The 25,275-nt window shown below is 41.9% G+C and overlaps 1 protein-coding gene across 7 annotated transcripts in view; it reads right to left on the bottom strand.

Moving 5' to 3' along the window:
- Positions 1-25,275, bottom strand: part of SCHIP1 (schwannomin interacting protein 1) — a 141,067-nt gene that overhangs the window by 9,042 nt on the left and 106,750 nt on the right. For 6 of the 7 annotated variants that reach the window (XM_031449995.2, XM_031449972.2, XM_031449977.2 and 3 more), the window contains 2 exons: positions 17,839-17,957; positions 216-333 (listed from right to left, as the gene is read on the bottom strand). In XM_031449995.2, coding sequence (XP_031305855.1) covers positions 216-333; positions 17,839-17,957 — 237 coding nt within the window. Of the gene's footprint in view, positions 1-215; positions 334-17,834; positions 17,958-25,275 lie in introns of all 7 variants that reach the window. The other variant, XM_064492439.1, reaches the window with a different exon arrangement.

The raw sequence follows: 25,275 nt of genomic DNA, 5'->3' as shown, positions 1-25,275 counted from the left end.
AGCTGCTAACTTTATCAGAGCTTATTACCTTTCTGGGATCACCATTTTGATTTTTCAGTCACTGCCAGGTTTTAGGAGTGTGTCACGTCAAGAAACGTCACGAGACGTTTCTTTTTTAACCTCTCCAGTGTTTGTTCCTGACTAACCACAGAAGAGACGACGCTGAATGACCAGGAAGGTGCACCCTGAGCTGGCGTGACGGCTCTGGGACTCACCATGGGAGACAACGGGGTGTCCAGGCTGGTTTCGGTCTTGCTGTCGTCAGCATCGCTGTCCTTATCGCTGCCGCTGTCGTTGACGAAGCATATCTGCAGGTTCATCCCACTCTGCAGGCTGGGCAGAAGCAGACAGGACACTCATTCCACTCGGCTGTCTGTTATCTGGCAGCATCCAAAAGAGCTGTCTGGCTTTGCTAACAGAGAGTCATTTAATGAGCCCTTCACATGGAGAAGGGAGTGACCAATATTACCCCCAACTCAGAAACGGTCACTTCTACTAGAGGATAAGAAAGATAATTTGATAAGTTGATAAATGATAAAATTATAACCTTTACTCATATTGTATTAGTTTTTTTCACACACAAATTCATGTTGGGTGAAAAACAGTTTAAGGTCACATGATAGCATCCAGCATAACACCAAATCCACAGCTGGTGCATAATAAAAATGTGTTGAGACACTGAGTTTACATTTCTGTCGAGGAAGATGAATGGGTCCTCAGCCAAATAAGGCTGCCTGGTGTCATCCAGTGTCCTGTCCCATGGGGACAACCCAAAGATGCTCATTAGAGCTGGCATGCCTTGGCCATAGCTCTCCGGCGAAAGGCTCCTCCCCACTACCCCCACAGAATAGGGTTGTCTGAAGGAAAATTTTATTTAAGGCAGTTGCTGAAAGCCAACTGAAAGGGCTCATTTACGTCATTAAGAAAAAAACACACTGGAGGTTCACTCAAGAGAAACTTAAGAAAACCCCCCACCCAGGCAGGAAGGCACAGTGTTGGAACATAGCAAGGTTCCACGGCTGCCTCGCGCACAGAGCCTCAGAGGCAGAGACGTCTTGGGAGCTCATTATGCTTGTGGAGAATCTGGGAAGCTCCCAGAGGGATGTTGTTGGAAATGTGGTCACAAAGGGCCACCTGGCTGTGTATCTTCTATACACGTAGCCAGGCTGTGGATCCAACTCTGTGTCCTCACCTTCGTTTGAAGTCGAACCCATTTTATTACTGTTTGACAACAAAGGGTTTTTCAAGAAGTCCTTTTCTTAGCATCCCTAGTAGCCGCAGTCATGCATGACCTTAGAGAGAGAAAAGCCCAAGGAGGCTTCTAAGCAGCAAGGGATCATAAGGAGGCTTGTGCCATCCAGGTTTATGGCAGCGGACGCTGAATCTGCCCTGGTGTTATCACTGTCACAGCGAGAAAGGCAAAAAGCAACTCCTCTGATAGTTGACATTTGCGTTGGCTTTCTTTTTTTTTTTTTTTTAATTCCACTGGGTTGGGATGCTCTGTAGAAGATATCACATGACTCATTTAAAGCACTTCTTTGATGAAAAACAATACAGAACCCAGGAAAAGCAAATGTACTGATTTAACACAGGCACCATCATTGTTACGTGTTTGTACTGCCATCTATTGTTAACTTCTATAATTACTGCTAGTCCCAGCTTACCTCCCCAGGAAGGAAATGCAGCCTTTCCCTCAGCAGGTCCAGTTCCATTTCCTCCCTGCCCTCCTGAGCAGCCGAGGGGACCCAGGTCCAGGGCTGGGCGCAGAAGCCAACAGGTTCTGCTGTGATCAGCTCAGGGTGCCTGGAGTCAGTGGGACTTAAGTTTTGAATCCTCACTTCTTTCCCTAGGCACATTGCTTTATGACCCTCAGTTTCCTCATCTGTAAAATTGGGTGAATAACGCAGTGTTTTGTAGGGAGAATGAAAAGAGCTCAGAGCTGGGCACAGGGCAGGTGGTCCGTACAAGTTTATTATTCCTGCCTCTCTACTTCCTGAAAGCCCAGAGGAACTCAGAAGTTTAGAGGTCATATGACTTTGTAAAGGGCTCTCTGAGGTCACCTACTTGAATACCTGGCCTGGTCACAGCAATCCCTGATGCCCAGCTGACTTGCTGAGAGCAGCCTCGAGCTGACTTTAACTGTTAGGCAGCTTGGACTTCTACTGAGCTGGAATTTGTCTCCTTTTAACTTTCTGCCATTGGAATATTTTTCCCCCTGGGAGAAATCTAGTATGTTTGGGTTACCCTTTGATCCCATATAAATTAAGTTTTAAAATTTATTATCCATAGTTGATAAAAAAAAAGAACCCCAATTAACCCATTTTTAACAATAAAACTCAAGACCCATAGATGGAAGATAGTGGGAAATAAAAGTGCAAATTAAAGCCAGCCAGATTTTAAAGTCGTATTTTAAAATAAAAAAAGACATGTTAAATTAAACCTAATTTTAATCTAGGATTGTGTAGCATTTCCTATTTATTGAACAGCTAAAGTCTTGCAAAGAAGTGTCTGGCCACTATATACACAGATCATAAAGACATAAAATAACCCACGATGCCACTGCAAAATAAGGTTTAAAACATCTAAAGCTATATATTTTCATTCTAAGAAAGTCTGATCATAAATTCTGTTGTTCTGCCCTCAAACTGACCTTTGTGCTAAGGATCAACTCAGACCTAAATCAACCATCCCACACAGCATTTCTAACTCAAGAAAGGAAAAGGAAAAAAAAAAAAGGGAAGGATTTAGTAGTCGGAGTGAAATGAAAAAAAGCCTCAGGTAGAAACTCAGAAAGTCGCCTTAGTAACACATTATCACCGTGGGAAACTGAGCAGAGCTTCTTACAGGGTGAGACTTCTAATTCCTCATGGCGGTAATCACCAAGAATGTTACTCTCAGGAAAAGGAAATTATATGACATAACAGTTAATAGTTCAGCGGGGATTTTAGTAAAGACATCTTAAAACGGACTCAGGTTTCAAGAAGGATTTGTTTGCCTTTAGCCTTTAAGCGGGTTTTAAGATGAAGGTGGCTTTGGGGAAACCCAACCACAGCTCCCAAGCAGAGGCCTGGCTTTGGGGTGAGTGGGGCCACCTGGAGCGGCTGAAAGCCTCTGAGCCACAGGGTCCAGGAATGATAACCCCTGTTCCAGGCCCCCTCCCACCCTGGGGAGGCCTGGCTGTTCTGAGGTTGTCACTCCAGCCACCTGGAGTCCCGGCCTCCTTCCCTCTCACTGCAGTGCCTCCAGCCTCACTTGCAACCAGGCTACACAGTCTGGCAGAATCCAAGCTGCTGGGGAGCGGGGTGGGTGGGTGGGGGGTGGTGGCTAATTGACCTGGAATCTCTCAGGCACCGTCTGAGGTGAAAACAAAACACAAAACACAATCCTCTTCTTGTTAATTACTGATATGATTTAAGGTAACCAATTCCAGGTTACTGGATGTTTTGAGTGGCATTTGGCAGAGTGCTATATCAAAAAGGCTGCCTAACGTCTGCCTTGCCTGTGGATTTTATTTCTGGAAGGTCTGCACCCTGGTTACCCCAGAAACCTCTGCTCCTCAGGCCATGAAAAATCACACTGCTGCCCAGAGTTACTGCCAAGGAGCCCGTGGGTCTGGAGAGGGGTGTTCTGGATGGCGAATGCTCAGAAACATGAAAAGATAAAAGACTGTGTCCTGGATGTCTCAGTGTGAGTGGAAGTGGCTTTCTGAGTGACAGTGCCTGCTGGCCAGGAGCGGGAAGGCATTTAGTCAAGAGGCTGTTCAGAACCGACGTCCGCTTGGCATTTACAATGAGGAAAACTTACTTTGAAAATACTTGTGCTGAGTTCCAACTACCATTCCTGGAGATATTATTAAAATATGCACGGAATTGAGACTGGGAGATGGGAAGATTTTAACTACTAAGAGGATATATCAAAAACCTATCTGCATGGTAATATGATTTGGTATCAAGATAACACTTTTTTCAAAATACAGGGACAAGACCAGTTTCCTCCCTGAGACCAGTGATGTGATGGTCTTTAAGTCTGCTGGGACTTCTCGTGGGGCAGCAGCACTGTGAATCTGGCCTTTGTCCTCAGCCTTGGGTTTCAGTGACTGGGAGGGCCCTGGTCTGATGGCCAGCTCCGAACCCCAGAACTGTTTGGGGTTTTTTGATTTTAGAAACAGGAGTCTCCCAGCACCAGCTCAGACCACAAGTATCCACACAGGCATGGTTAAGGTTCTTCGGTTTTATCCCCTGCACCGCCTTTATTTAACTTCACTTGAACGGTTGCATTGATTTTGAGTTTAAAAGTGCATTCACAACATCCTCTCCTTGGGCTGTACGACCACCAGTGGATTATGGGCAAGGCAGTGGCTGCTCAGCGAAATCAGATAACCTGCCCCAGATCTGTGACAGCCTGATTGTAAAAATGGCCCCAGTTCTTCCCCTGCATCTGGTCCCTCTGTAATATGACCGCGGCTTCTTCCATCGAGAGGTGGAGCCTATTTCCCTACCCCTGGGCTGGCCTCCTGACTTGCCTTGGCCAACAGAATGCAGAGGAAGTGACCGAGTCCAGTTCCGAGTTTCCCCGCAGGGAAGCCTGCCGCTGCCCACAGAAAAGTCCAGCTCAGCCTGCTGGCAGATGACGGACTTCATAGCACAGAGCTCAACTGACCGTTGCCCCAACGGAAGCCCCAGGCACCTGAGAGAGCTCAGCCAGGAGCACCTTGCCAACCTCTGGCTGATCGCAGATGCACGAGTAAGCCTCAGGCGAGTCCGGCTCTGATCAGTGGCAGAAATCAATGCTTATGATCGTGTCTCACTGATGTGGCTGAATGCTCATTACACATCATTACTGTGGCAACAGATAACTGGCACAAGGTCACAAAGCAAGAGACTACAGGCTGGCCCTCTGGTTTTTTAGTCCAGTGGCCTTTACCCTATACTCCACTTAATCTCAGGTTTGGATTTATTAGATCTTGCCTGTGATGGCAATATAATTTTAACAGCATATTCCTCCTGTAGTTGCTTAATTTTAAGGCAACCGTATGGCTTCCTTCAGACACGGAGCGAGAGGGAACTTCCAAATGCCTATGGATTTCAAACGTGCCTTCCTCATCATCTGTCCACAACCAGTGTGGCTGTGAGAGCCCCTGGCCCAGCCATGCCATTCATTACTCAGGATCCCTAACTAGTTTGTGGCTGGGCTGTTAAAATCTATTATTTCTATTTATTTTAATGGGTCTTTGATGCATTATTCAAAGGTTTTCTACATAATGAATATCATCACCCATATTTTATACCATTATCTTTTTCTGTTTCATGAGAATTTCAAAGAGGATGAAATATAAAATGTGGGTTGTAATTACCCAACGGTAGCTATAAACACATTTCATTTTTCAAAGGAATGGCCATGAAGAAAGACTGGGAACAGTTGGGGCTTGGTTAAGTTCTAATATACAGCACATGTAATGGTATCTCTTGTGCTGAGGTGAGTTAAAATGAGGTGCTGCTACTCCTTAATAAACTGTAAAATACCTTTTCCATCTCCCAAACCTTGCTCCTTACTCTTCTCTCCCCTACTGACTATTTCATATTAACATCTACTGTGAGAGTTACAGAATTACCATTAAAAATACAAAAGGAAAGGCAAAGTTTCTGCTTCCCAATATTTATTGTGAAAATACACTGCTATTTCTTATTTTACATTAGTGGGTTGTGTTAACTTTCTGTTGTTAAAGAGTGTGTAATGCATGGGATGATAATTTGTAAAGTTAAACAAATTTGTATTGAAGTATAGTACAATATGATGTAAGTTACAGGTGTACAATATAGTGATTCACAATTTTTAAAGGTTATACTCCATTTATAGTTGCTATGAAATACTGGCTGTGTCCCCTGTGATATCCTGTGGCTTGTTTTATACCTAATAGTTTGTACTGCTTACTCCTCTACTCCCGTACTGCCCCGCCCCCTTCCCTCTCCTCACAGCCATCTCTCCTAGGTGTCAAAGGTGGTAAGCACTAGCTTGGGTTCTGTATCTGTGAGTCTGCTTCTTTTCTGTTCTATTCACTAGTTTGCTGTGTCTTCTAGCTTCCACATATAAGTGATATCATACAGTATTTGTCTTTCTCTTTCTGGCTTACTTCACTTAGCATAATGCCCTCCAAGTCCATCCACGTGGCTACAGATGGCTAAATTTCGTTCTTTTTTATGGCTGAGTTAATTTGACTTAAAAAAAAGTGATATTCATATAACAGGTACAAAGATTGCTGGTCTAACATACATCATCACACACCCAAAAGTACGATAAATGAGTTTTATAACTATATTAGAGAGAAGGGGGATGCTTAACTGTTCATTCATCCATCCATTTGATGATCAGGCAACAACATCTCTGCAAACCAGCCCCACGGCACCGATCAGCCAGTGCTGAGTCGCTGCCTCCCCTCTGGCCAGGGCACAACACCCTCTAGTTCACTACAGTCCTACCTATTGCTTTTTCTCTGGGTTACTTCATTCCTTTACGTTTCTTGCTGGCCCCTGGGGGCACTTTATAGTTCATGCCCCCTGTATTAAGTGGATGCACAGTAGTAGTTGATCCAGAAACAGAAACTAGGTCCTCTAACAGATACCAAATGCTTGGATCATTCAACCACAACGTACAAAGAGAAACGTGGACCATATAGAGCACTGGAAGAGAACTCAAAAAATGCTAGACACTGTCTATCTTATGTATGGGAAAAGGAACACTTTCACTCACCTGGACATTGACTCGTAAGTAAGATGTTAATTAGGAAGAGTGAATGAGTGGGGAACTAACTGCAGAAGGAGGTCTGGCGCATGGCGGCGGGGGGGGGGGGGCACAAACGCAGAAGAGGGATGCAAAGCCGACCTCCAGCAGTTACGTGCCGAGAGAGGTTAATGGTCGTTCCAAACTATGTGTTAGAGAGGGGACTGGCTGGTGGAGAGGCGGGTATCGCGTCTATGTCCTGTCCCCGCCCCACGTCTACAGGACTCAGGCTTTTGGCTTCCCCACCAAAAGCCGAGGAAGGCAGCTCCAAAGGCGGCTGAGTGTGAGCGGCCCTGTCTGGGTTTTCTTCTCCTCCTCCTGCACACCCTTTCCTTCTGCTCCCTTTTCTAAGGCTTGTTTAGTCCTGGACCTTCTGTCTGTACTCGTTCATGTGAGAGCTGGTAGGCAGCCAACTCCACGTGGCCACAGAGCCTTTTCACTGCTTAAGAAAAGGGGAGAAAAGTGGCCCAGCCTTCACCAGCTTTTCTCTGGTGGAGCAGCAGCCCCTGCAGCCTCACCCGATTCTCCAGGGAGCTATAAATACTTGCATTCCTCAGACAGCTGTTGGTTCTAATTTCACATCAGTGTCCAGTTTCTTTACTAATGACCACTTACATAATTAAATTTGGAATTATAGGATCTTAATGTTAAAAAATGCATTTTCACTGGAAATATTTTCTGCATGAATTGAAGACCAGAAATAAGGCCTCTTCTGATATTGGAATAATGATAAACAGCCATCTCTCCCAGATGCCAGTTGTGGCCTGCTTTCATCTTAATTAAAGCCAAATGATTTCTAAGCAATCCACATTCTGAAATAAAAAGACTCCCCACTTTTGAGCATCTGCTATGTTGGGGGCACTTCACATATATTACCTCTAATCCTTGGGTACACATAAACTATTATGACCCCCATTTTACATGGGAGAAATCTAAGGCTCGGAGGTTAAATTTTACAAGGTCACAAAGCTGGCATTTTATTCTAGGAGAGTGTCTTGAGAAGCCAGGGCACTTTAAGAATGTTAGAATAAATTTCTGAAAGGAAGAAAAGAAATGGAAGAAAAAAAAGCAAAACAAAAACAAAACAAAAAACTGGGAACAACTCCAATGTCTAACGTCTAACAACAAGAGATTAAGTACATTATGGCAAAATATATGAGGGACCATTACGCAGCTAGTAAAAATACACATGATAGAACAGTTACGAGTATGGGCAATGTTCCTCATGTGCTGCTAAGTGATAAACAAAAACAAACAAGCTAAAAACAATAGGTATAGCATGGGTTCAACTCTAAACAAAAATATGAAGATATATGCACAGAAAAAGTGGCTGGAAATATACCTAGATGTTTTTTGGTGGAAGAAATTCAGATGACTTCAAATTTTTCTGAGTGCCTCTGAGTTGCCACGTGTAGGCATTTAGCAGGAATTAAAAAAGGAAAAGGACAGAAAAATGGGCAAGTTGATTAGCGCTTGTGTGTTGCAGAAAGGTGAGTAGGATTAAATGTGTGACAGCTGGAAGAGGATTGCTGCGGGTCTGACTCAGACAGTGTCTATGCAGGGATCGTGACTCACATATGAGTCAGGCTGGGCTTTTGTTTCTGGCAGGGTACTGGCAGTGGGAGATCCTCTGAGAAGGCAGTAAGAAACACATTCTCTTATAAGGGAACATTTCTGGGGATGGACTCTTTGATTCAACTGTTGACATCTTCCCAGCCCAGTCTCTATCTCATTCCCCTTTTCAGATCTGCACAGATTATAGACTCAAATGTAACTGATAATACATTTAACTGTTTGTATTTTCCAAGCCAGCCTGCCTACTTATTCTACCCAGACCAGACAGAGTTTACACCTGTATCTGCCAGACCCGCTGATGAGTTTCCACTGCTGGAGCTGAAACTCGCTTGTCCCCTTCCCAACCTGAGACAAGGTTCACGTGGCTGGGGTAAAGACGTGGTGGTGGAAGAGTCAGGGCCTGTGGATGTTTCTGAGGGGTGTGGGTGTGGTTGGATCTGGTGAAAAATCTTAATTGCAAATTCCTTCCCTCTCGTGAACACTGACTCACTGCTTTCACCACTTTTTATGTTCATGTTTTAAAAAATGCTGGGGCTCCCAGAGTCAGTTTCGTTCAAAGATAATCTGTTTCACAATTTAGTTTGTGGTCATTTAAATTCTACGCAGTCATTAAAAAGAATGCAGAGATTTACTGAATTGCAATGATTCTGTGACTCGTGGTTATATTCATATGTGGCCATCTTTAAAGTCAGGATGTGCCTCCCAACCTCAGCCACCCAGGCTGCTGGTGGCATGACTGCTCTGCTGACCTGTAACCCCATGAGCCAACGAACGAGATAAGGACCACTGAGGAGGAGGTGGGCTCTGGCAGTGGACCATTCATGACCTCTGATATGAACAAAAAGGCGCCAGCATCAAAACTTGCAGAATAGGGGACAGTGGCTTGGAAGGTGCTGCACAGCACCTCCTCATGGCACCAAGGGTGACACTGCGGGGAAAGCAAAGATGGACAACTCTGAGGGGAAGTGGTTAAATGGAGAGCTGGACTGTGAACATGAAGAGGGTTTAGGACGACTTTAACCAACATATTTCACTTTCTCTTCTTTCTTTTTTATGCCCAAAAGACACATTGGGATAAAAATGTATATCCAAATAAGCCTAAAATTACTAAATAAATAACTAAATTTATTTCAATAACTTAGTTAATTTCAATAACTAAAATAAAAATTTTGAGTGTTAAGGAGGCATGTGTCACCATTTAATTGGCAGTGGTTTTCCAAAGTAACTTTCCATGGGTTTTTTTCCCCATGTTATTTACTTATTTTTTTCAATTGAAGTATGGTTGATTTGCAATGTTGTGTTAATTTCTGTATACAGCATAGTGATTCAGTTACACATATATATTCTTTTCCATGTTTTTTCATTATAGGTTATTACAAGCCACTGAATATAGTTCCCTGTGCTATACAGTAGGACCTTGTTGTTTGTCTATTTTGTATATAGTAGTTAATGCATGTGATAATCTGAATGAGAATAATCTGAGGGGCACAGAAAATTTTACAACATTGAACAAAAGGGTTGGGATAAACTCCAGATGACACAGCTCACCTACAGTCAGTGAGGCTGTTCTCTAGTAGCAGTGAGAGCTTTTTTCACCTCTCAAAGGAGCTGGTCTTCATATGAGCTGTGTGTGTCCAGACACATATGTAGGACCACTGTCCAAAGGGAGTGCAAATTGTGGTAATAAAGTCATGACAACTTGTCAAATAAGATGCACGGATGAAAACAATCATTCCTAGAAGTTCTTTTAATTAAACATTTGGCTGTCCATTGGAGTCATTTTTAAATATAAAATGCAGCCCTGTGGCCTTTTTCTTCCTGTCTCCCACCCTTTCGCAATAGCTCTGACAATTGAATTCTCATTGGTGATAATAAAAAAATTCATAAGACAGAGTACAGCTGGTTATGCCTCGAGCAAGATGTCAAATTTCGCTTGCACAAAATTAATTGCACCTAATTAAACTGGGGTCATTGGCATTATTGTAAAGTGAGGCTATTTATTAGACAAAGAAAATTTAACAAATACCAATTTGCTTTGCTTTCAGGTTTGTAAAAGAGAAGAATTGCTTCCATAATTAAATTTGTTTTGCCATTTTAATCTTATTACTCCTCAAGTTTTGCTTCAATTTTAAAATTGTGTAATATTTTAGAATATTGGAGGTACTTCTTGGAGGAGGGCATAAAAAAATGACAGCTTTTCTGTAAATTAACTTATCAAATAGTAAAAAAGAAGAATTTGTAAACTACCATTTCCAATGACACATACCTTGGAATTACTCATATGAAAGGTTTTCTAAGCAAGTAATAGTACACATGTATGAGATTAATATGAAGTTTAAAAGGCATGTTGCATGTTATAAATAGGTTGCCGGAATATGCACCTATTACTCCAAGAAAGCTAATTTCATTGCGATGAAACAGGACAGCCTCTTCTCACCCATGCTGGGTATATATGACCACCACTCCGCTTACTTCTTCCAGGAAATTATGCAAAAGTTATTACTGTTAGAGACAAAAAGATGATTCACTTTCCTGGCAAAATGATGCTGGTTTGACCTGTGATTCTGTGGCAGATTATATATTCAGATTCTCAGCTCCTCACATTCAAAACTCCTATGAATTCAATTTCCTTAAAGGCTCTCTAGATCACTGTTACCAGTCCTGGTGATACCACTCTCTGGGCTCTGGTACCTTCCCCCAACCCTGCCCCCGGGACCCAGCCCAAACACAAAAGAAGGTGGGGGTAACTATTATTGGTCTTGTCTCAGCCGTTCACCAATGAACCTATAAGAACAAGAAAGAAATGAGTTTTGACTTGGGGATGTTGGAATGACTGAGATAAGCAAACAGTGATCATTATTCAAACCAGCGGCTCAGAAGCTCTCTGGGGAATATGTTTTCCACAATCTTCACAACATATGGAGAGAAGGGTATAGCCTTTTCTAGGTTACACCATCCCGTTGCATATTTTATGAATAGACTGTATTCGATTGTATTTCTTTTTATATGCGTGTAAATAAAATCTATCTTGGGCAAGGGAATAAGAGAAGTGAGGGTCAGGTTTATTTTGTGGTTACTCCGAGAAAAGAAGAATGGAGAAGGCAGGAAAAGTTTTCTCCACAATGTCAAATCAGGTTGTAATGTTTGAAAAATAAAAGATTTCCTGGATGTCTATTACTAATGACAGCTCTGTCCTGTATTCTAGCAGCCAAGCCAGTTTCCATTCCTTTAGTAACACTAAGCTTTCTAAACTCAGCATCCTATAGAATGCTGATGCCAGATTAATTGGGTCAATGGAAAACTATTTCATGGAAAAGTATTATACTAGTAGTAAGAGAAAAGGCATATTTATTTTCCCCAAGAACGTGAGTAAATCGAATATTTCTTAGAAACCTTATTTCAAAAATAGGTCATTCATTTTTCTCATTTCCTTTTAAGCTTTTAGCTGAAACATTTTCAAATAGAAAACACTGACAAAGGTCATACAAGCTCATTTTGAAAAGGCTGATTATGTGCGGATTACCAAATTCAGAAGAAAAATACAGTGCTTCCTAAATTTGCCACATTTCAGTATAAGTCAAATTTAATTAGTTGAGTTATGAAGCAACATCAAAAATTCTTTTGCTGCAGTGTTGGGCATGAAGTGCCTTTATGGGATTATTGTAAGCCCAGCTTACATTTAACAGCTTGTCACTCTTTTAAAAAGTGCTTTAGGAGACAGCACCAAGGAGAAAAATTCAGTGGGGCTGAAACCCAAAGGCCAACTGAGAAGGACTTAACACTCCAAGAGCAGCTTAAACCCATCTTCCCAGAAGACCCTCACGCTACTTTACAATTTCTCACATAATGTGCATGAAGTTAAGTTTTACAGGTAAATGCACATCCTTTAAAATGCACAAATAGAACTCCGTTATTCTGCCGAGGAGCCCACTTAACTGGGGAGGCCCTGCCTTAAAAGTCAGCTTAGCACTTCAGAATCCATTGCTTGGCCAATTCATTTTAAGTCCTCAGCCTTGTTTAAAATTGAGTACTGAGCTCTTGTAAATAGTAAATTCATCTAATATTTACCTTATTTTGATTATCTAACTGATTCAACACGTGCTTCGGCATATTTTGGAGTGCCACATCAGTGACCTCAGATTTCTAATATCCCTCAAGTACTTGAGCGAGAAAGAGGTAAGGTATTTCGAGCTCAGTGAAGAATTTCAGATACATTAAGAAAACATTAATTCTAATAGGGATGAAGAACACAGGCTACACAATTGCAACTGAACATTTCCTAAGGCTTTTCTCCTGCACGATGACTGGGGAGGGAGAATGACAGTCTTTGCAGACTTCAAATTTACAGGGATAGAGTGATATTTGTTAGAAACATTGTCTCATTATTAACCTCATCCTAAAGGGGATCCAGAAAGTAATCGTGTTCTCCGAGAGGATGATCTCATCCCAGAGTGTGGAGATGAAAACATCTGAAAGAACAGGATATAAATAATCTCCCTTATGGCGAGTCAACAAGTGTAGCTTGTTATGAGCTACTGTGAAGTACATATGCGCTCAGAAAGCAGTGCCTCCAAAGAGGGGGGATGACTCAGTGATTCTCAAATTCTTCCCCACCAGAAGAGTTTCAGGTGGGCTCTGAGGGCCAATGGGGGAGGGATGGTGAGGGGCACTGGAGGTGGAGTAGAGCGGCACTAAAGGGAAAGGTTGGGGGGAGGCATTCTCCAGGCAGGGTCACCCCAGACTTCTCCTTCAGAGTCAGAGGTCTGCTTTGTTTTACATACATGATTTCTGCCAGGATTTTATTCGCAAAGGTATTTCTGCTATTAAAAATAATGAAAACCTCCATGAGACTCCTACTTACACATGGCCTATCAGATACAGGTATTGGTCTACTCTCTCTTTTGAAATCCTACTAAAATAATATTAAAGAAAGAAAGAAGGTATAAACCTACATGGACAAAGAATATGTTAAAGGAGACAACGGCACAGAGAAGAGTTTGAAAAACAACTGGAAGACACAATGCAGATGGATGAGAAGTATTTTGTAAATTGCAAATAAAACATTGTAAATAAAATCCAATACTGTCTGAAAAAGATTAATACCCCTAACCAGTTCTGGTTTATAATAGGTATGCAAGGGTTGTTTAATATTTTGAAAATCTATAAATGTAACTCATTAATAGATTAATAGGGTAAATCATATAATCATTTCAATAGATGCAGCAAAAGCATGTGATAATTTTAAATACCTATTCATGATAAAAATTCTCTGTAAATTATGAATATAAGGGAACAATGTTAATCTTATAAACAGTAACAGTAAAGAAAACAAAATTAACATCATAAATGGAGAAACATTACAAGCATTTCATTTACTATGAGAAATGAGCTAGGGATTCCAGATACTGCCATTTAATTAATTAATTAATTAATTAATTAATTTAAATATAGTTGCTTTACAATGTTGTGTTAGTTTCAGGTGCACAGCATAGTGATTTAGTTATACATATACATATAGGTATATATTCTTCTTCAGATTCTTTTCCATTATAGGTTATTACAAGATATTGAATATAGTTCCCTGTGCTATACAGTAGATCCTTGTTACTACTACCATTTTTAATCCTCAGTATTCCAGGGTACTTATTGGTGCAATAAAATAAAGAAAGAAATCAGAAGTATGAGGATTAGAAAGGAATAAAAAAAAAAAGCTGCCATTTTTTTGGTAGATGATATTGTTTTAAAATCCCAAAGAAGGTACAGACAACTTTCTTAGAGATAATAGAAGAGTAGAGAAATAATAGGTATAATAACAACAAAGTGGCTGGATACAAGCCCAGTACACACAGTAAGTTGCAGTGAGACAGTAAGAAAGGATTATCAAAGAGAATTTAAGATAATACCAGAAGAGCAAATATCTAGAAATAAACAAAACAAAAGACATACACTATCTCTAAATGGAAAATTGTACAATAGACTCATAGACATAGAATACAAACTTGTGGTTGCCAAGGGGGCGGAGGGCGGGAAGGGATAGATGGGATTTCAAAATTGTAGAATAGATAAACAGGATTATACTGTATAGCACAGGGAAATATACACAGGATCTTATGGTAGCTCACAGAGAAAAAAATGTGACAATGAATATATATATGTTTATGTATAACTGAAAAATTGTGCTCTACACTGGAATTTGACACATTGTAAAATGATTATAAATCAATAAAAAATGTTAAAAAATGGAAAATTGTAAAATGTTATTAAGAAATATTCAGTAAGATAAAGGAGAGACAGGGCATGTTCATGGATAGAAGATTTAATATTGTGAAAATGTCATTCTCCCCTAAATTATCTACAGATGCAATGCAATTCTATAGTCAAAATCCCAAGAGTATTTTGCTGAACTTGATGTACATCAATGTACAGTATATACAGAAGTGGTCTGTCAGGTCACTGAGTAAAAGAGAACTGTTTAATAAACATGATGGAAAAAACAATCAAGTATATGGAAAAAGATGAAATGAGACTTCTCCATACCGCATCCAGAAACCAACTCCTGGTGATTACAGACTTAAAAAACAAACAAACAAACAAACACTTTTAACTCAAAGTAGGAAATCTAGGTTAATGTCTTTGGAACCTTAGGGTAGGAGATTTTTTATATAAGACACAGAAAGGATTGACTATAAAAGTTAGATAAAAATTAGTATATTAAAATGAAGAACTTCTGGTCATAAAAGACACATTGAGGAGTGAAAAGACAAGTTACAACCTGGGAGAAGACGTTTGGCATGAATACAACATACTGAGGATTAGTATCATACTAAAGAATTTCAATAAGTCAATTAAAAAACCATAAAGAATCCAATAGAAATCTGGACATAAGACCCAAATAGACATTTCACAGAAGGAGAAACAGAGATGGTTAATAAACACAATGAAATACCATTTGATATCTATTCAATTAGTAAAATGTAAAAGAAACTGGCAATAACATTAAGTGTTAGAAAGTCTACAGATCCACAGGATGTCTGAAACTTTGCTGGTAGGGGTGTAACTTGCACAACTATTTTGTAGAACAGTTTGGCATTATCTTCTAAATATGAAGATTCATGTATTTTCCTAGTAATTCCACTCCTCAGTGGAGTAAGATACACTTGCGCATGGACAGCAGAAGACATATACAAGAACGTGGATAAGCAGTATTGTTTATAAGATCAAAACCTTTGAAGCAACCCAATGCTTATCATCAGATGAGTGGTTAAATAAACTGTGACACATTCACACAGTGGATATAAAATAGCAGTCAAAATCATGGACTGAAAAAGGGGAAAATGGGGCCATTTAAATTTCAGAACAAACACCACAATTTTTCAGGTAATCATAGTTTACTGCATGGTTCAGCGTGAATAATCTATGATCTTAGTAATGTAAGACTGAAGAGTTATATGACCCCAAATTATGAAATAATTATACAGGGAGGAGGGGGGGAGGTATTTAGATACATCTGTGGGAGAGCTGCAAAAGAGAGTTAAATCCAAGTTTTCTTCACTTGGTAGTCAATAGATGGTTTACAAGTAAAAGCTAAGAAGGTAAGCATTTTACTCAGAGATATAAATGCCAGCAGAAACAGCTAAGGAGTTAAAGGCTGTTATTTCTGGAGAGAGAGATGAGGATGGCAAGGGATGGGACCAGAGACTGTTACTTTTATTTTGTGCTGCTATTATATACTCTGTAGTTAAGATTAATTCTACTTTACTTTCAAAGCCATATAATTTACACACACATATAATATACACACACATATAAGCCATATAATACACACACACACACACACACACACACACACACACACACACACACACAGACATGAAACACAGACCTCCCATTTGGACCAGATGGATGTGACACTGATGAGCAGAGAAATGGAGTTTCTAGAAGAGGACTTTGTGGTGCTTTGGGGAACAGGAGAGAGCAGTGGCAGAGATCTTTAAGACTGTACAGTCCAATCTTCTCATTTTACAAAAATGAGGAAACTGAGGAATGGTAAAACTAAGTGAATTATTCAAGTCTCAAAATTAGAAGCTGATTAGGACTGACTCAGGTCTCCAGGAGCTCTTCCTGTCACATCCGCCTGGGAGGGGAAGGAGGTTCTTCTACGGCACAGGGAAAGGCTGACCTTCCAGCTCTGGAAGGTGTCCACATGACAAAGAGTGAGGGAATCCTGAGACGGGCTGGCACCCACACCCAGCTGAGGAAGACATGCCTCAATACTGCATGGCCAAACCACAGCTCGTGCCCAAGGCACCAACCCACCCACAGTGCCTCCTAAACACGCGCGTATGTGAGCGTGTGTGTGCTTTCCGATTTTTGCTGATTTAGATAAGTCTATAAGGATCAGAGAGAAGTATGAGGCTTACTGGTAGCCAGATAAAATACTAAAGTGTCTAATTCCTGGCCTCAAACGAAGGTAAGAGTGGAAATTTATTGGCCAAATTAATGCATGAATAAATGCTTATCATTTGTCTCCCATGCTTCGCTTAATGTGGCAAATATACCAAGTATTTACACAGGGGATATTTGTTCTTAGAGAGCCCAAGGCAAGACACAGACATTTGGGGAGGGATCAAGAGAATGATGACAGATCTTCATTAAAGCAGTGTTCTATGTGCTTGTTCATTTGGAATACCTGTATTTATAATAGCTAATTTTGCAGACTGTCTATACCCTCCCTAATCAAAGTGTGACCTATGGACTGGTGGCATGGACATCAGCTGGGAGCTTGTTAGAAATACAGAATCTTAAGCCCCACCCAGACCTATTGAATCAGAATCAGCATTTTAACAAAATCCCTGGGTGGTTCATGTGCACATTAAAATTTGCGAAGCTATGGTCTACAGCCCTATTTTCTAGGTAAAATTATAATTTTAATATATTTTAATTGGAATTAGAAGCTACACAAAATGACCAATGATATCCTGGAATCAATTAAGATCAAGAAAAACCACCTGGAGGACAGATTAAGCTCTGTAATAAACATTCAGTGATCAAAGTGGGGATTGTATTTCTCAGCTACCAGTCTTCACTGCAATCAGATGAATCAGAGGGGTGAGGCTGGATGCCCTGGGACTGCTTAATGGGAAATCTGGTGGTCTGCCACACTCCTCTAGCATCAGGGCTTGCTTAAGAGTGTAGCTTGTTTCCCTCAGCACAGCGCAAAATCAGAACTGTGTCTAGGGAAAAAGTGAAATACAGAAATCTGACCTCAAATAGCTGGGCAAATGGGCCCCAAATCCCCCAAACTGAAAACCAAAAACAAAACCCAACAAACAGTTGGGGAGGGATCTGTCTAGTATCCAAATCAAGGCGGCAGTATTATGGGGGGAAAATACTCAAGGATTTAAAGGATATTTCTTATTAAACTTACAGTCAGATGACAAAATCCATTAGGTACATATCAGAAAATCAGCTCAAAAGAACACTCACCGGGAAGAAAGGCTTGGCTTCCCACTTTTGCTACAGCTGGTATAAATTCCTGGGCCATCATCAAAGAAGCTGCCAAGTGCCAACTTCTGTCGGATAGATTCTCTCTCATTCTTCTGTGCCTAAAATTTCAGGAAAATAAAACATGCCGATAAGCAGGCAGATACAGCACAATCATAGGCATTTTAACTGCTAAGTTTCTTAGAACTGTAATATTAGACAACAAAAAAATAAACAGGTCACAGCACAAAAGCATCTGAATTATTATGAGCTGAAATTAAACCAGTCTTTCCTGATTCCACCTCTGTGAGCAATTTCAATTCTCCAGAGCCCTTCACTAGTCTCAGAAATTACCATCATGGTACTAACTGACCTTCACCAGGTGAGAACCACAGCTGACCCTTGAACAACACAGGCTTGAACCGCTCAGGTCCATTTAGAGCAGATTTTTTTCAATAATAAATATTACAGTGCTACACGATCCCTGATTGGTTGAATCTGCGGATGGGGAACCACATATACGAGGTCCAACTATAAGTTATAGGCAGATTTTCGAATGCGTGGAGGATCGGCACCCCTAACCCTGGGGGGCTGTCAAAGGGTCACCTGTAGATTATTATGTGTTATAATCTTCTTCTTACGTGCTAGATGTGACAGAGTAGTCGTGGAGGGCAAGCACTTTGTCCTAAATCAAATCACCTTTATCCCAAATGTGGCCTTTCTCTGGATCTTGTCTTCTCTCTCTTACATTGTCCCTTCAGTCCACTTTCTCTGTGGCAAGAACATCAATTCACTCAACCAACATGTACCAAGCCTTTGGGAGAGGCAGGAGCTGCGCTGTGATGCCGGAACACAGCCCAGGATGGATAGACACGGCCCCTACCTCCACCCAGCTTACAGTCGTGATGTTTCTGTTCAAGAGTTATCCTGATCTCACCGGGTTTGGATTCTGAGAAACCCTAACATAGTGCCTGGAATAGCTGGAGGATTCTAATTGGACCCATCTGTTTCATATTTTGAAGGGAAGTCAGGTCGGTGTGCATAGGAAAAGGATTTGGTAAACTATACTACTGGGATAGTGTGGATATGTTTACAACACTTGGCTTCCCATAAAAGTCCCATAAAAACTCACCATGCTGAACTTTTAAACCCTTTAAACAACAGGAGAGAAGATTAAACATGATTTCCTTAGTTAAAAATAAAACGATAAAAAACAAATACAATGAGTTAGAAATCCTGGGGTGAGAATGAGAGTTTGGTTTTCAGTTTTGTGGGATGAGGAAGTCTGTGAGAAGCACCATTTGATGTTCTGAGCAGGGGGCTGAAGACTATGCAGAGCAAATTATATCACAAAACCCAGCTCACGTGAATGAGTGTGGCTAAGGAGCACACGATGGCCCTGGACTCCCCCAGTAGGAGGTTCTGGAGCCACATTTGCTGCTACCAGCACCTAGAAGTTACAGTAAAAGCTCTGAGCCTTCATCCGAGCATCACTGTGTCAGAGTAATGAAATGCACAACCTAGTGGAAGGGCGGGCTGACAGATGGCTTCATCTCATCCCAGGTGAAGGGCGGTGGACTGTAGGTTAAGGCTGCTCTAACAGGGTAGTTACTAGCTACAAGTAGCTATGCACATTCAAATTAAAAATTAACTAATTAAAATGATAAGTTCAGTCCCTCAGTCATACTAGCTGTGATTCAAAAGCTCCAGAGCCACAGCTGGCTGGTGGGTATCATACTGGATAGGGCGGAATAAAATATATGACAGGATAGCACCGCTAAGACAATGGTTCCCAAACGTCAGCGTCAATAGTCAGCATCAGAATTTCCGGCAGAGACTTTAAAATGCACATTCCCACCGCTTCTCAGCCTTTTGGCTAAGACCAAGTGTAGATACACACCCTGGGCACTAGTGCCAGATACTCAGTTTCAACAGGTTTGAGAACTTCTAGTTCAAGGAAAGCTCATCTCTATTCTCGTTTTCTCTAACATTTAAAAATTCTTGAAAAAAATAAAAATAAAGACTCTTAGATACCACAAGCATTCTTTCAACTTTCATACTTAGCAATTATAGCTACCCATCTATATAGATATGCCCCCATTCTGGCATACGCCAATGGAACTGTGTCATACTAGGAGCGTGGGGTGTGTGTGTGTGTGTGTGTGTGTGTGTTACAGCCACAAGGTGAAATGCTGTTTTTATACAGATATAGACGTGATGTTGATTTCTTGTCGTTGCTGGGCTAGTGCAGCAATGAGCCCTGAGAAAGTAACCATGAGGTTGTAAAGGGAAGTGAGAACTGCTTTTAATTTCACTAATCACTTGCAACCATACTGCTGGGAACCTTAATTAAAGCAACCCGCCCTTCAAATATGCAGGGCTGGTACTGGGGATGGTCCTGCCAAAACAGACCTACCACACTTGACATCTTTATTTTAAACAAATTCATTTCAAAATCCCCAAATCTGTGGGGCAGATTTAATGTCATCAGTGAACCTGTTTCTCAATCCATGTGACAGACAAAAAGAGATTCTCACTCAATGTCCCCTACAGTCAGAACACTGTTGAGTGGCATGAAATCTCCAAATATAAAATCAGTGGATAACAACATGAGTGTTAATGACTAATGTTGTCCAACATTAGCCTGGGGTCTAGAAGAGGTTTTATTTAAAGACGACGCCTATCTCAGGTGTGGAGGTGTGAACGCACCCTTGATTCTGCATCTGTCTGTCCTGGTTTACTTGGTACGCTAAAGCCACAGACAGTGGAGAAAGCCTTAAAAATATTTCTATTTGCACCAATTACAATTTTTTTTATACTGGAACACTTCATGAACAGTTTAAAGAGAACTGTTTTATAATACACAATCTTTCCCCTTCTCTTCTTGTCTGGATCCCACGGAACAAATAAGAAAAGCTTAAAGAATATACAAGTCACCATAATCCCACCACTTAGACACAGATCATCGCTAACATTTTGGTATATTTCCTTCTAGTTTTTTTTTATCTTATGTGTGTATTTTCCCCTTTTTTCTTTAATAAAATTAAGATCATACCATTTATTATATTTTGAGAATTTCCCTCATTCATACAAAATTCTTCACAAATACAATTTTCAATGGATGCACATCATTCTCTCCTACAGAATTATGTTCTATTGTTAGCTATTTGGGTTGTATCCAAATAAAAATTACATAGAAGTTAGTATTTTTACATAAATTCCTGCCCACATGTCTGATTATCTCCTCAGGATAAGTTCCTGGAAGTGGAATTAACAGATCAGCTGAGTGTGAACATTTGTTGAGGCTCTTGACGCATTCTGTCACATTGCTGGAGAGAAAATCTGTTCCAATTTACATGCCCACCAGCAACATAAAAGGGTGCAGCTCCCACTATATCCTGGCTCACAGTGAGTATTTCCATGTTAAAAAAAGAGTGCTATTGGTTTTAATATGATCAGCCCAAAGTGCTATTCTTTTTATTTTAATTTCTTTGCGTACCAGTGAGATTAAATATTTCATTTTTTTCAGTTAATGTACTTGCTTTTCTCTAAGCTTTGCTTATTATTCTGTAAAGGTGTGATAGTTTTGAAAATTTTATATTAAGCATCTGATTAGTTCTTTTGAATTTTAAATCTAAGTGTTATTATATAGTTAAGTCAGTGCTTCCTCTGAAGTGTCTGCTGGCTCTGTGCTTAGAAAGCCCTTCCCAGTCCAGAGGTAAAGCATCTCACTTGATGTGGGTGGGACCAAATGAGGACACTTATGTCAATGGCTTAGTAGCAGTACCCGGGCCACGGTGATGTAAATCTGCGATAGATGGTAATTGTCACGATTAATCCCCCCACATTCCTGCTCTGGAGATGAAGGCGAAGGAGGGTGAAGGAAGGTCACCCCACTGTTAGACAGAGGAGATAGGAGTCAAGTCCATCTTTTTGGTGCTAGATCTTCCTGCCCCTCTTCCACACGACTCCTCCACATCGCTGAGTAAGGTGTCCGGGCTGGTAATAGCAGACATCACATTGGAGATAAGATATGGGACTTAGTGACGGATCTATTTCTTTCCTGAGATGGATGTGATGCTTTCTCAGAAAAGGAGAAACACTTAACTGCACAACATACACACCACAGGCCTAATTATAACCACAAATATTTACACAAACACCTTCTCTTCAGAGCCACGCTACTTGACCCCAGTGCTCAATCTTCCTTTTGAAACAAATGTGATTCCTAACACTTCAAGTAACTGTGATTCAACTGACTAGTAAAACAGTTTACATCTTAAAATTCAACAACTGGAACCTGATTTCCTTCCAGTTGCCCACACGTATAAAGTGTGTGTGTGTGTGTGTGTGTGTGGTTTCAAAGTTCTTCTGTCCTCTAAGGAATTACACTTGCAGGGCAATTATGGCCTCCAATCCCCCAAAGCCCAAAGCTGCCCCAGGGTGAGAACCAGGGAAGGAAAAGGGCTGACTCAAAACTACACTGTTCGACTGTGTTTACGGCGAACATAGCCACTTCCATTCCGAAAACAGCCTTGGGAAATACTGTCATAAAGCAAAAATAAAACATCCAGTATGGATATTGCTAGCAACAAGCACGAGGGCACCTGGGGAAGAGCAGCCCATCACTGAGACAGAAAGGCTAGCGAGACCATTATCAGAAGTCACGTGCGCTCACAAGCCCATTGCCCAGCCACAGGCAGTGTTTGTCCTGGCCTGTGGTTGAATTCCCTGCTGCCACGCCTTGTGCCTGGGCAGGTAAGGCTCACAGTGCCTTTCGAGGGCGCTCTGAGAGCCATGATCTCTGAACACAGACCGCGGAGCACTTCCCGACCCCGAACGCTGCCCACCAGCCTTTCCCACCGCGCCACTGTTCTGCCGCAATTGCCCAAACTTGACAAGAACCAAGAAGGGTGTGTGGTAAAAGAAACAAAAAAGCCAACGTTCTGCTTTGGTAGATAGCATTCGTCTCTGAATCTGGTATGTCCCCAGGTCTTTTCCCTACTACCTTTGGGATGTGGTGTGTCCCTGTCCCTTAGACACCGGTTACCACTCCTGAGCCCCTCCTCCCGTCCTGCCTTCGTCCCTCTGGCCCAGTTCATCTTGCTCGCAGCATCCTGGTGTCTCTGGTCTCTGCAGCAGGGCCACCTCATCTTTCACACGCTAGTCTTATACATTTATAAGCAGAAGATTGGGTATCTTCTGCATTGCTAAAATCTAATTGACAAACTATTCATGGGGGCAGCTGCGGGGCGTTAGGGTTCTCAGCACACTTTGGGAAATCTCATCGGGAGCCTAAATCTAAAGCCAGCTGGTGCTCAGGACACTGCAAACAGCTGCTTCCTTCTAACTCCTGCACAGATGCTCATCCCTGCACGGACAGGAAAGGGCCTGTCTGACCAAGACGAAGGGGTTCCTTCAACTCCCCAAAGGAGGAAGATATTGAAGGAAGCTTGGCTGAGGGACTCAGGGGGCCCAGCAAATGTGAGTGGCACAGTGGTGCTGTGGGGATAAAGGCAGGTGTCAGCTTGGGTGCAGCAGCGACCTGGGCCTGGACAGGGTTCAGTTGTGGGAAAGGGAAATGTCTCCCCCAGACTCCTGCCTTCCATCTTGTCCCCTCCTCCCCAGCGCCACTATTTCTTCCTTTCACCTGTTCTCCAAGGGAACTGCAATCGCCTGCTGTTATTGGATGTGTTTGATCTACGATGCTGTCTCAGGCCTCAATTCACTCCCAATCCTGGAAGACACCCCTGCCAGCAGCCTCCCTTCTGCCATGCTGAAGTTGTTACCTCAGTCCGTGCTCACCCAGGGAATTTTGTTAAAATGCAGATTCTGATTCAGGGGCCGGGCCTGAGACCCTGCATTCCCAACAAGCCGCAGGAGTTGTGAGGGGTGAGCTGTCTCACACCTGGTCCTCTCTCCCTCTCTTGAAGAAGCCTCTGGAGCTTGAACGTTCTTTCCCCATCTTCTACCTGGGTGTCACACACAGGCCTTAGGAAATGCGTTAGAGCAGTGATGTAAGCATTTTCCACCAATGGGAAAAAGGAAAGCAATGTGCCACTGAGGAAGAACTTCCTACGGGATGGGGGCTGCACCATCCCAGGAGCTCAGGAGTAATACTCTGGTCCCCCAGGCCCAGGAAGGAGCTTCGGGTGTAGGGAGGTCGCTGTGGCCCCGCCGTGCCAAGTGGAGAACTGCATAGGTGGCTGCACGCACAGCATGGCCCTGTCTCTCGTCACAAATTTCTTTCAACCGGTAGTGCTCACACTTGATTATGCATGAGAATCCCCCGGACGGCTTGCAGAACCATAGAGTATGTTTCTGATTCAGAAGTTCTGGGGCGGGGCCGAGAAAGCGCATTTCTAACCAGTCCCCAGACAATGCTGGTTCAAGCACTTTGAGAACCATGGCTTTAAACATCTGAACAGATCAAGGGAACTGGATGAAACACAGAGGTGGTTCTTTAATTGAACACAGATCTGTTGCATACGGAATGGCCAGACTCTGCATCCAGGTGCTTCTCATTTGTAGCCGCCTGGCCTCTGCCAAGGCCTTGCCAGGATGCCTGTTTTGAAGCAATTACTGATCCCCTGGCTTCGGTGAAATCTATTGTCCGGTGATATCTGGCAACATGGCCATTAGCTGCATCCACCAGGGAATGTGACTGGGATGCTGGAGCTCCCTGTGGAAAAGATCTCTTCCTTTAGGAGAATGGTAGACACTCTTATTTCTTTCCTCGGCTTAAGAAAGACATCTTTACTCCAACATTTATAGGCAGCATTCCAGTGTGGAGGAGTCTGAGGCTTTTAAACACGAGGAACTGGAAGGACAGAACTTATTTGCTAATTAGGTCAATTTTATTAATTTTCTTTAAAACAACAACAACAAAAAAATAAAAAAGAAAACCCAAAATATACTGGTGGTACTTCCTAATTATTTTCTCAATGAGACAACCAGGGGTTTGTCACAAGAGCAAAATATGAAAACGGAATCCTGTAAGAATATAGATTGCATGCTTTTGAATGTCAGGGGAAGAAATCCTTGCTCTGTGCAGGTTATTTCAAGTTCTTGCATCTTATTTCATCCCCTGGGAGGAGCTTTTCAATTATCAGTGGAAATAATAAGCTAAATAACCTAGTATCTTTCCATGGTATCACCGAATGGATATTGTCTGTTTTTAGATTGTCTGTTTTTAGTTTGTCTTTCTGGTATTTTCCACTTCAGATACTTACACTCAACAGTCCAGAAGGGTTTCCAGAAATGCGGTTGAAATCTCTTATCACTGCATCCTTGTACCCATCTGCCTAAACAAGTCCTCTGGACTAGGGGTCAGGCTGGGCTGTCGGGCAATGTTGAGGCCTGGGTTCGGCGTGCTCAGCATCAGTCCTCCTGGGGGAGCTGGCCTTGGATACCTAAAGGCCAGGACCGGCATCCAAGGAG

This window comes from Camelus dromedarius, chromosome 2, assembly GCF_036321535.1.
Source record: "Camelus dromedarius isolate mCamDro1 chromosome 2, mCamDro1.pat, whole genome shotgun sequence".
Lineage (NCBI taxonomy): Eukaryota > Metazoa > Chordata > Mammalia > Artiodactyla > Camelidae > Camelus > Camelus dromedarius.
This window is presented reverse-complemented; position numbering and strand designations above follow the sequence as displayed.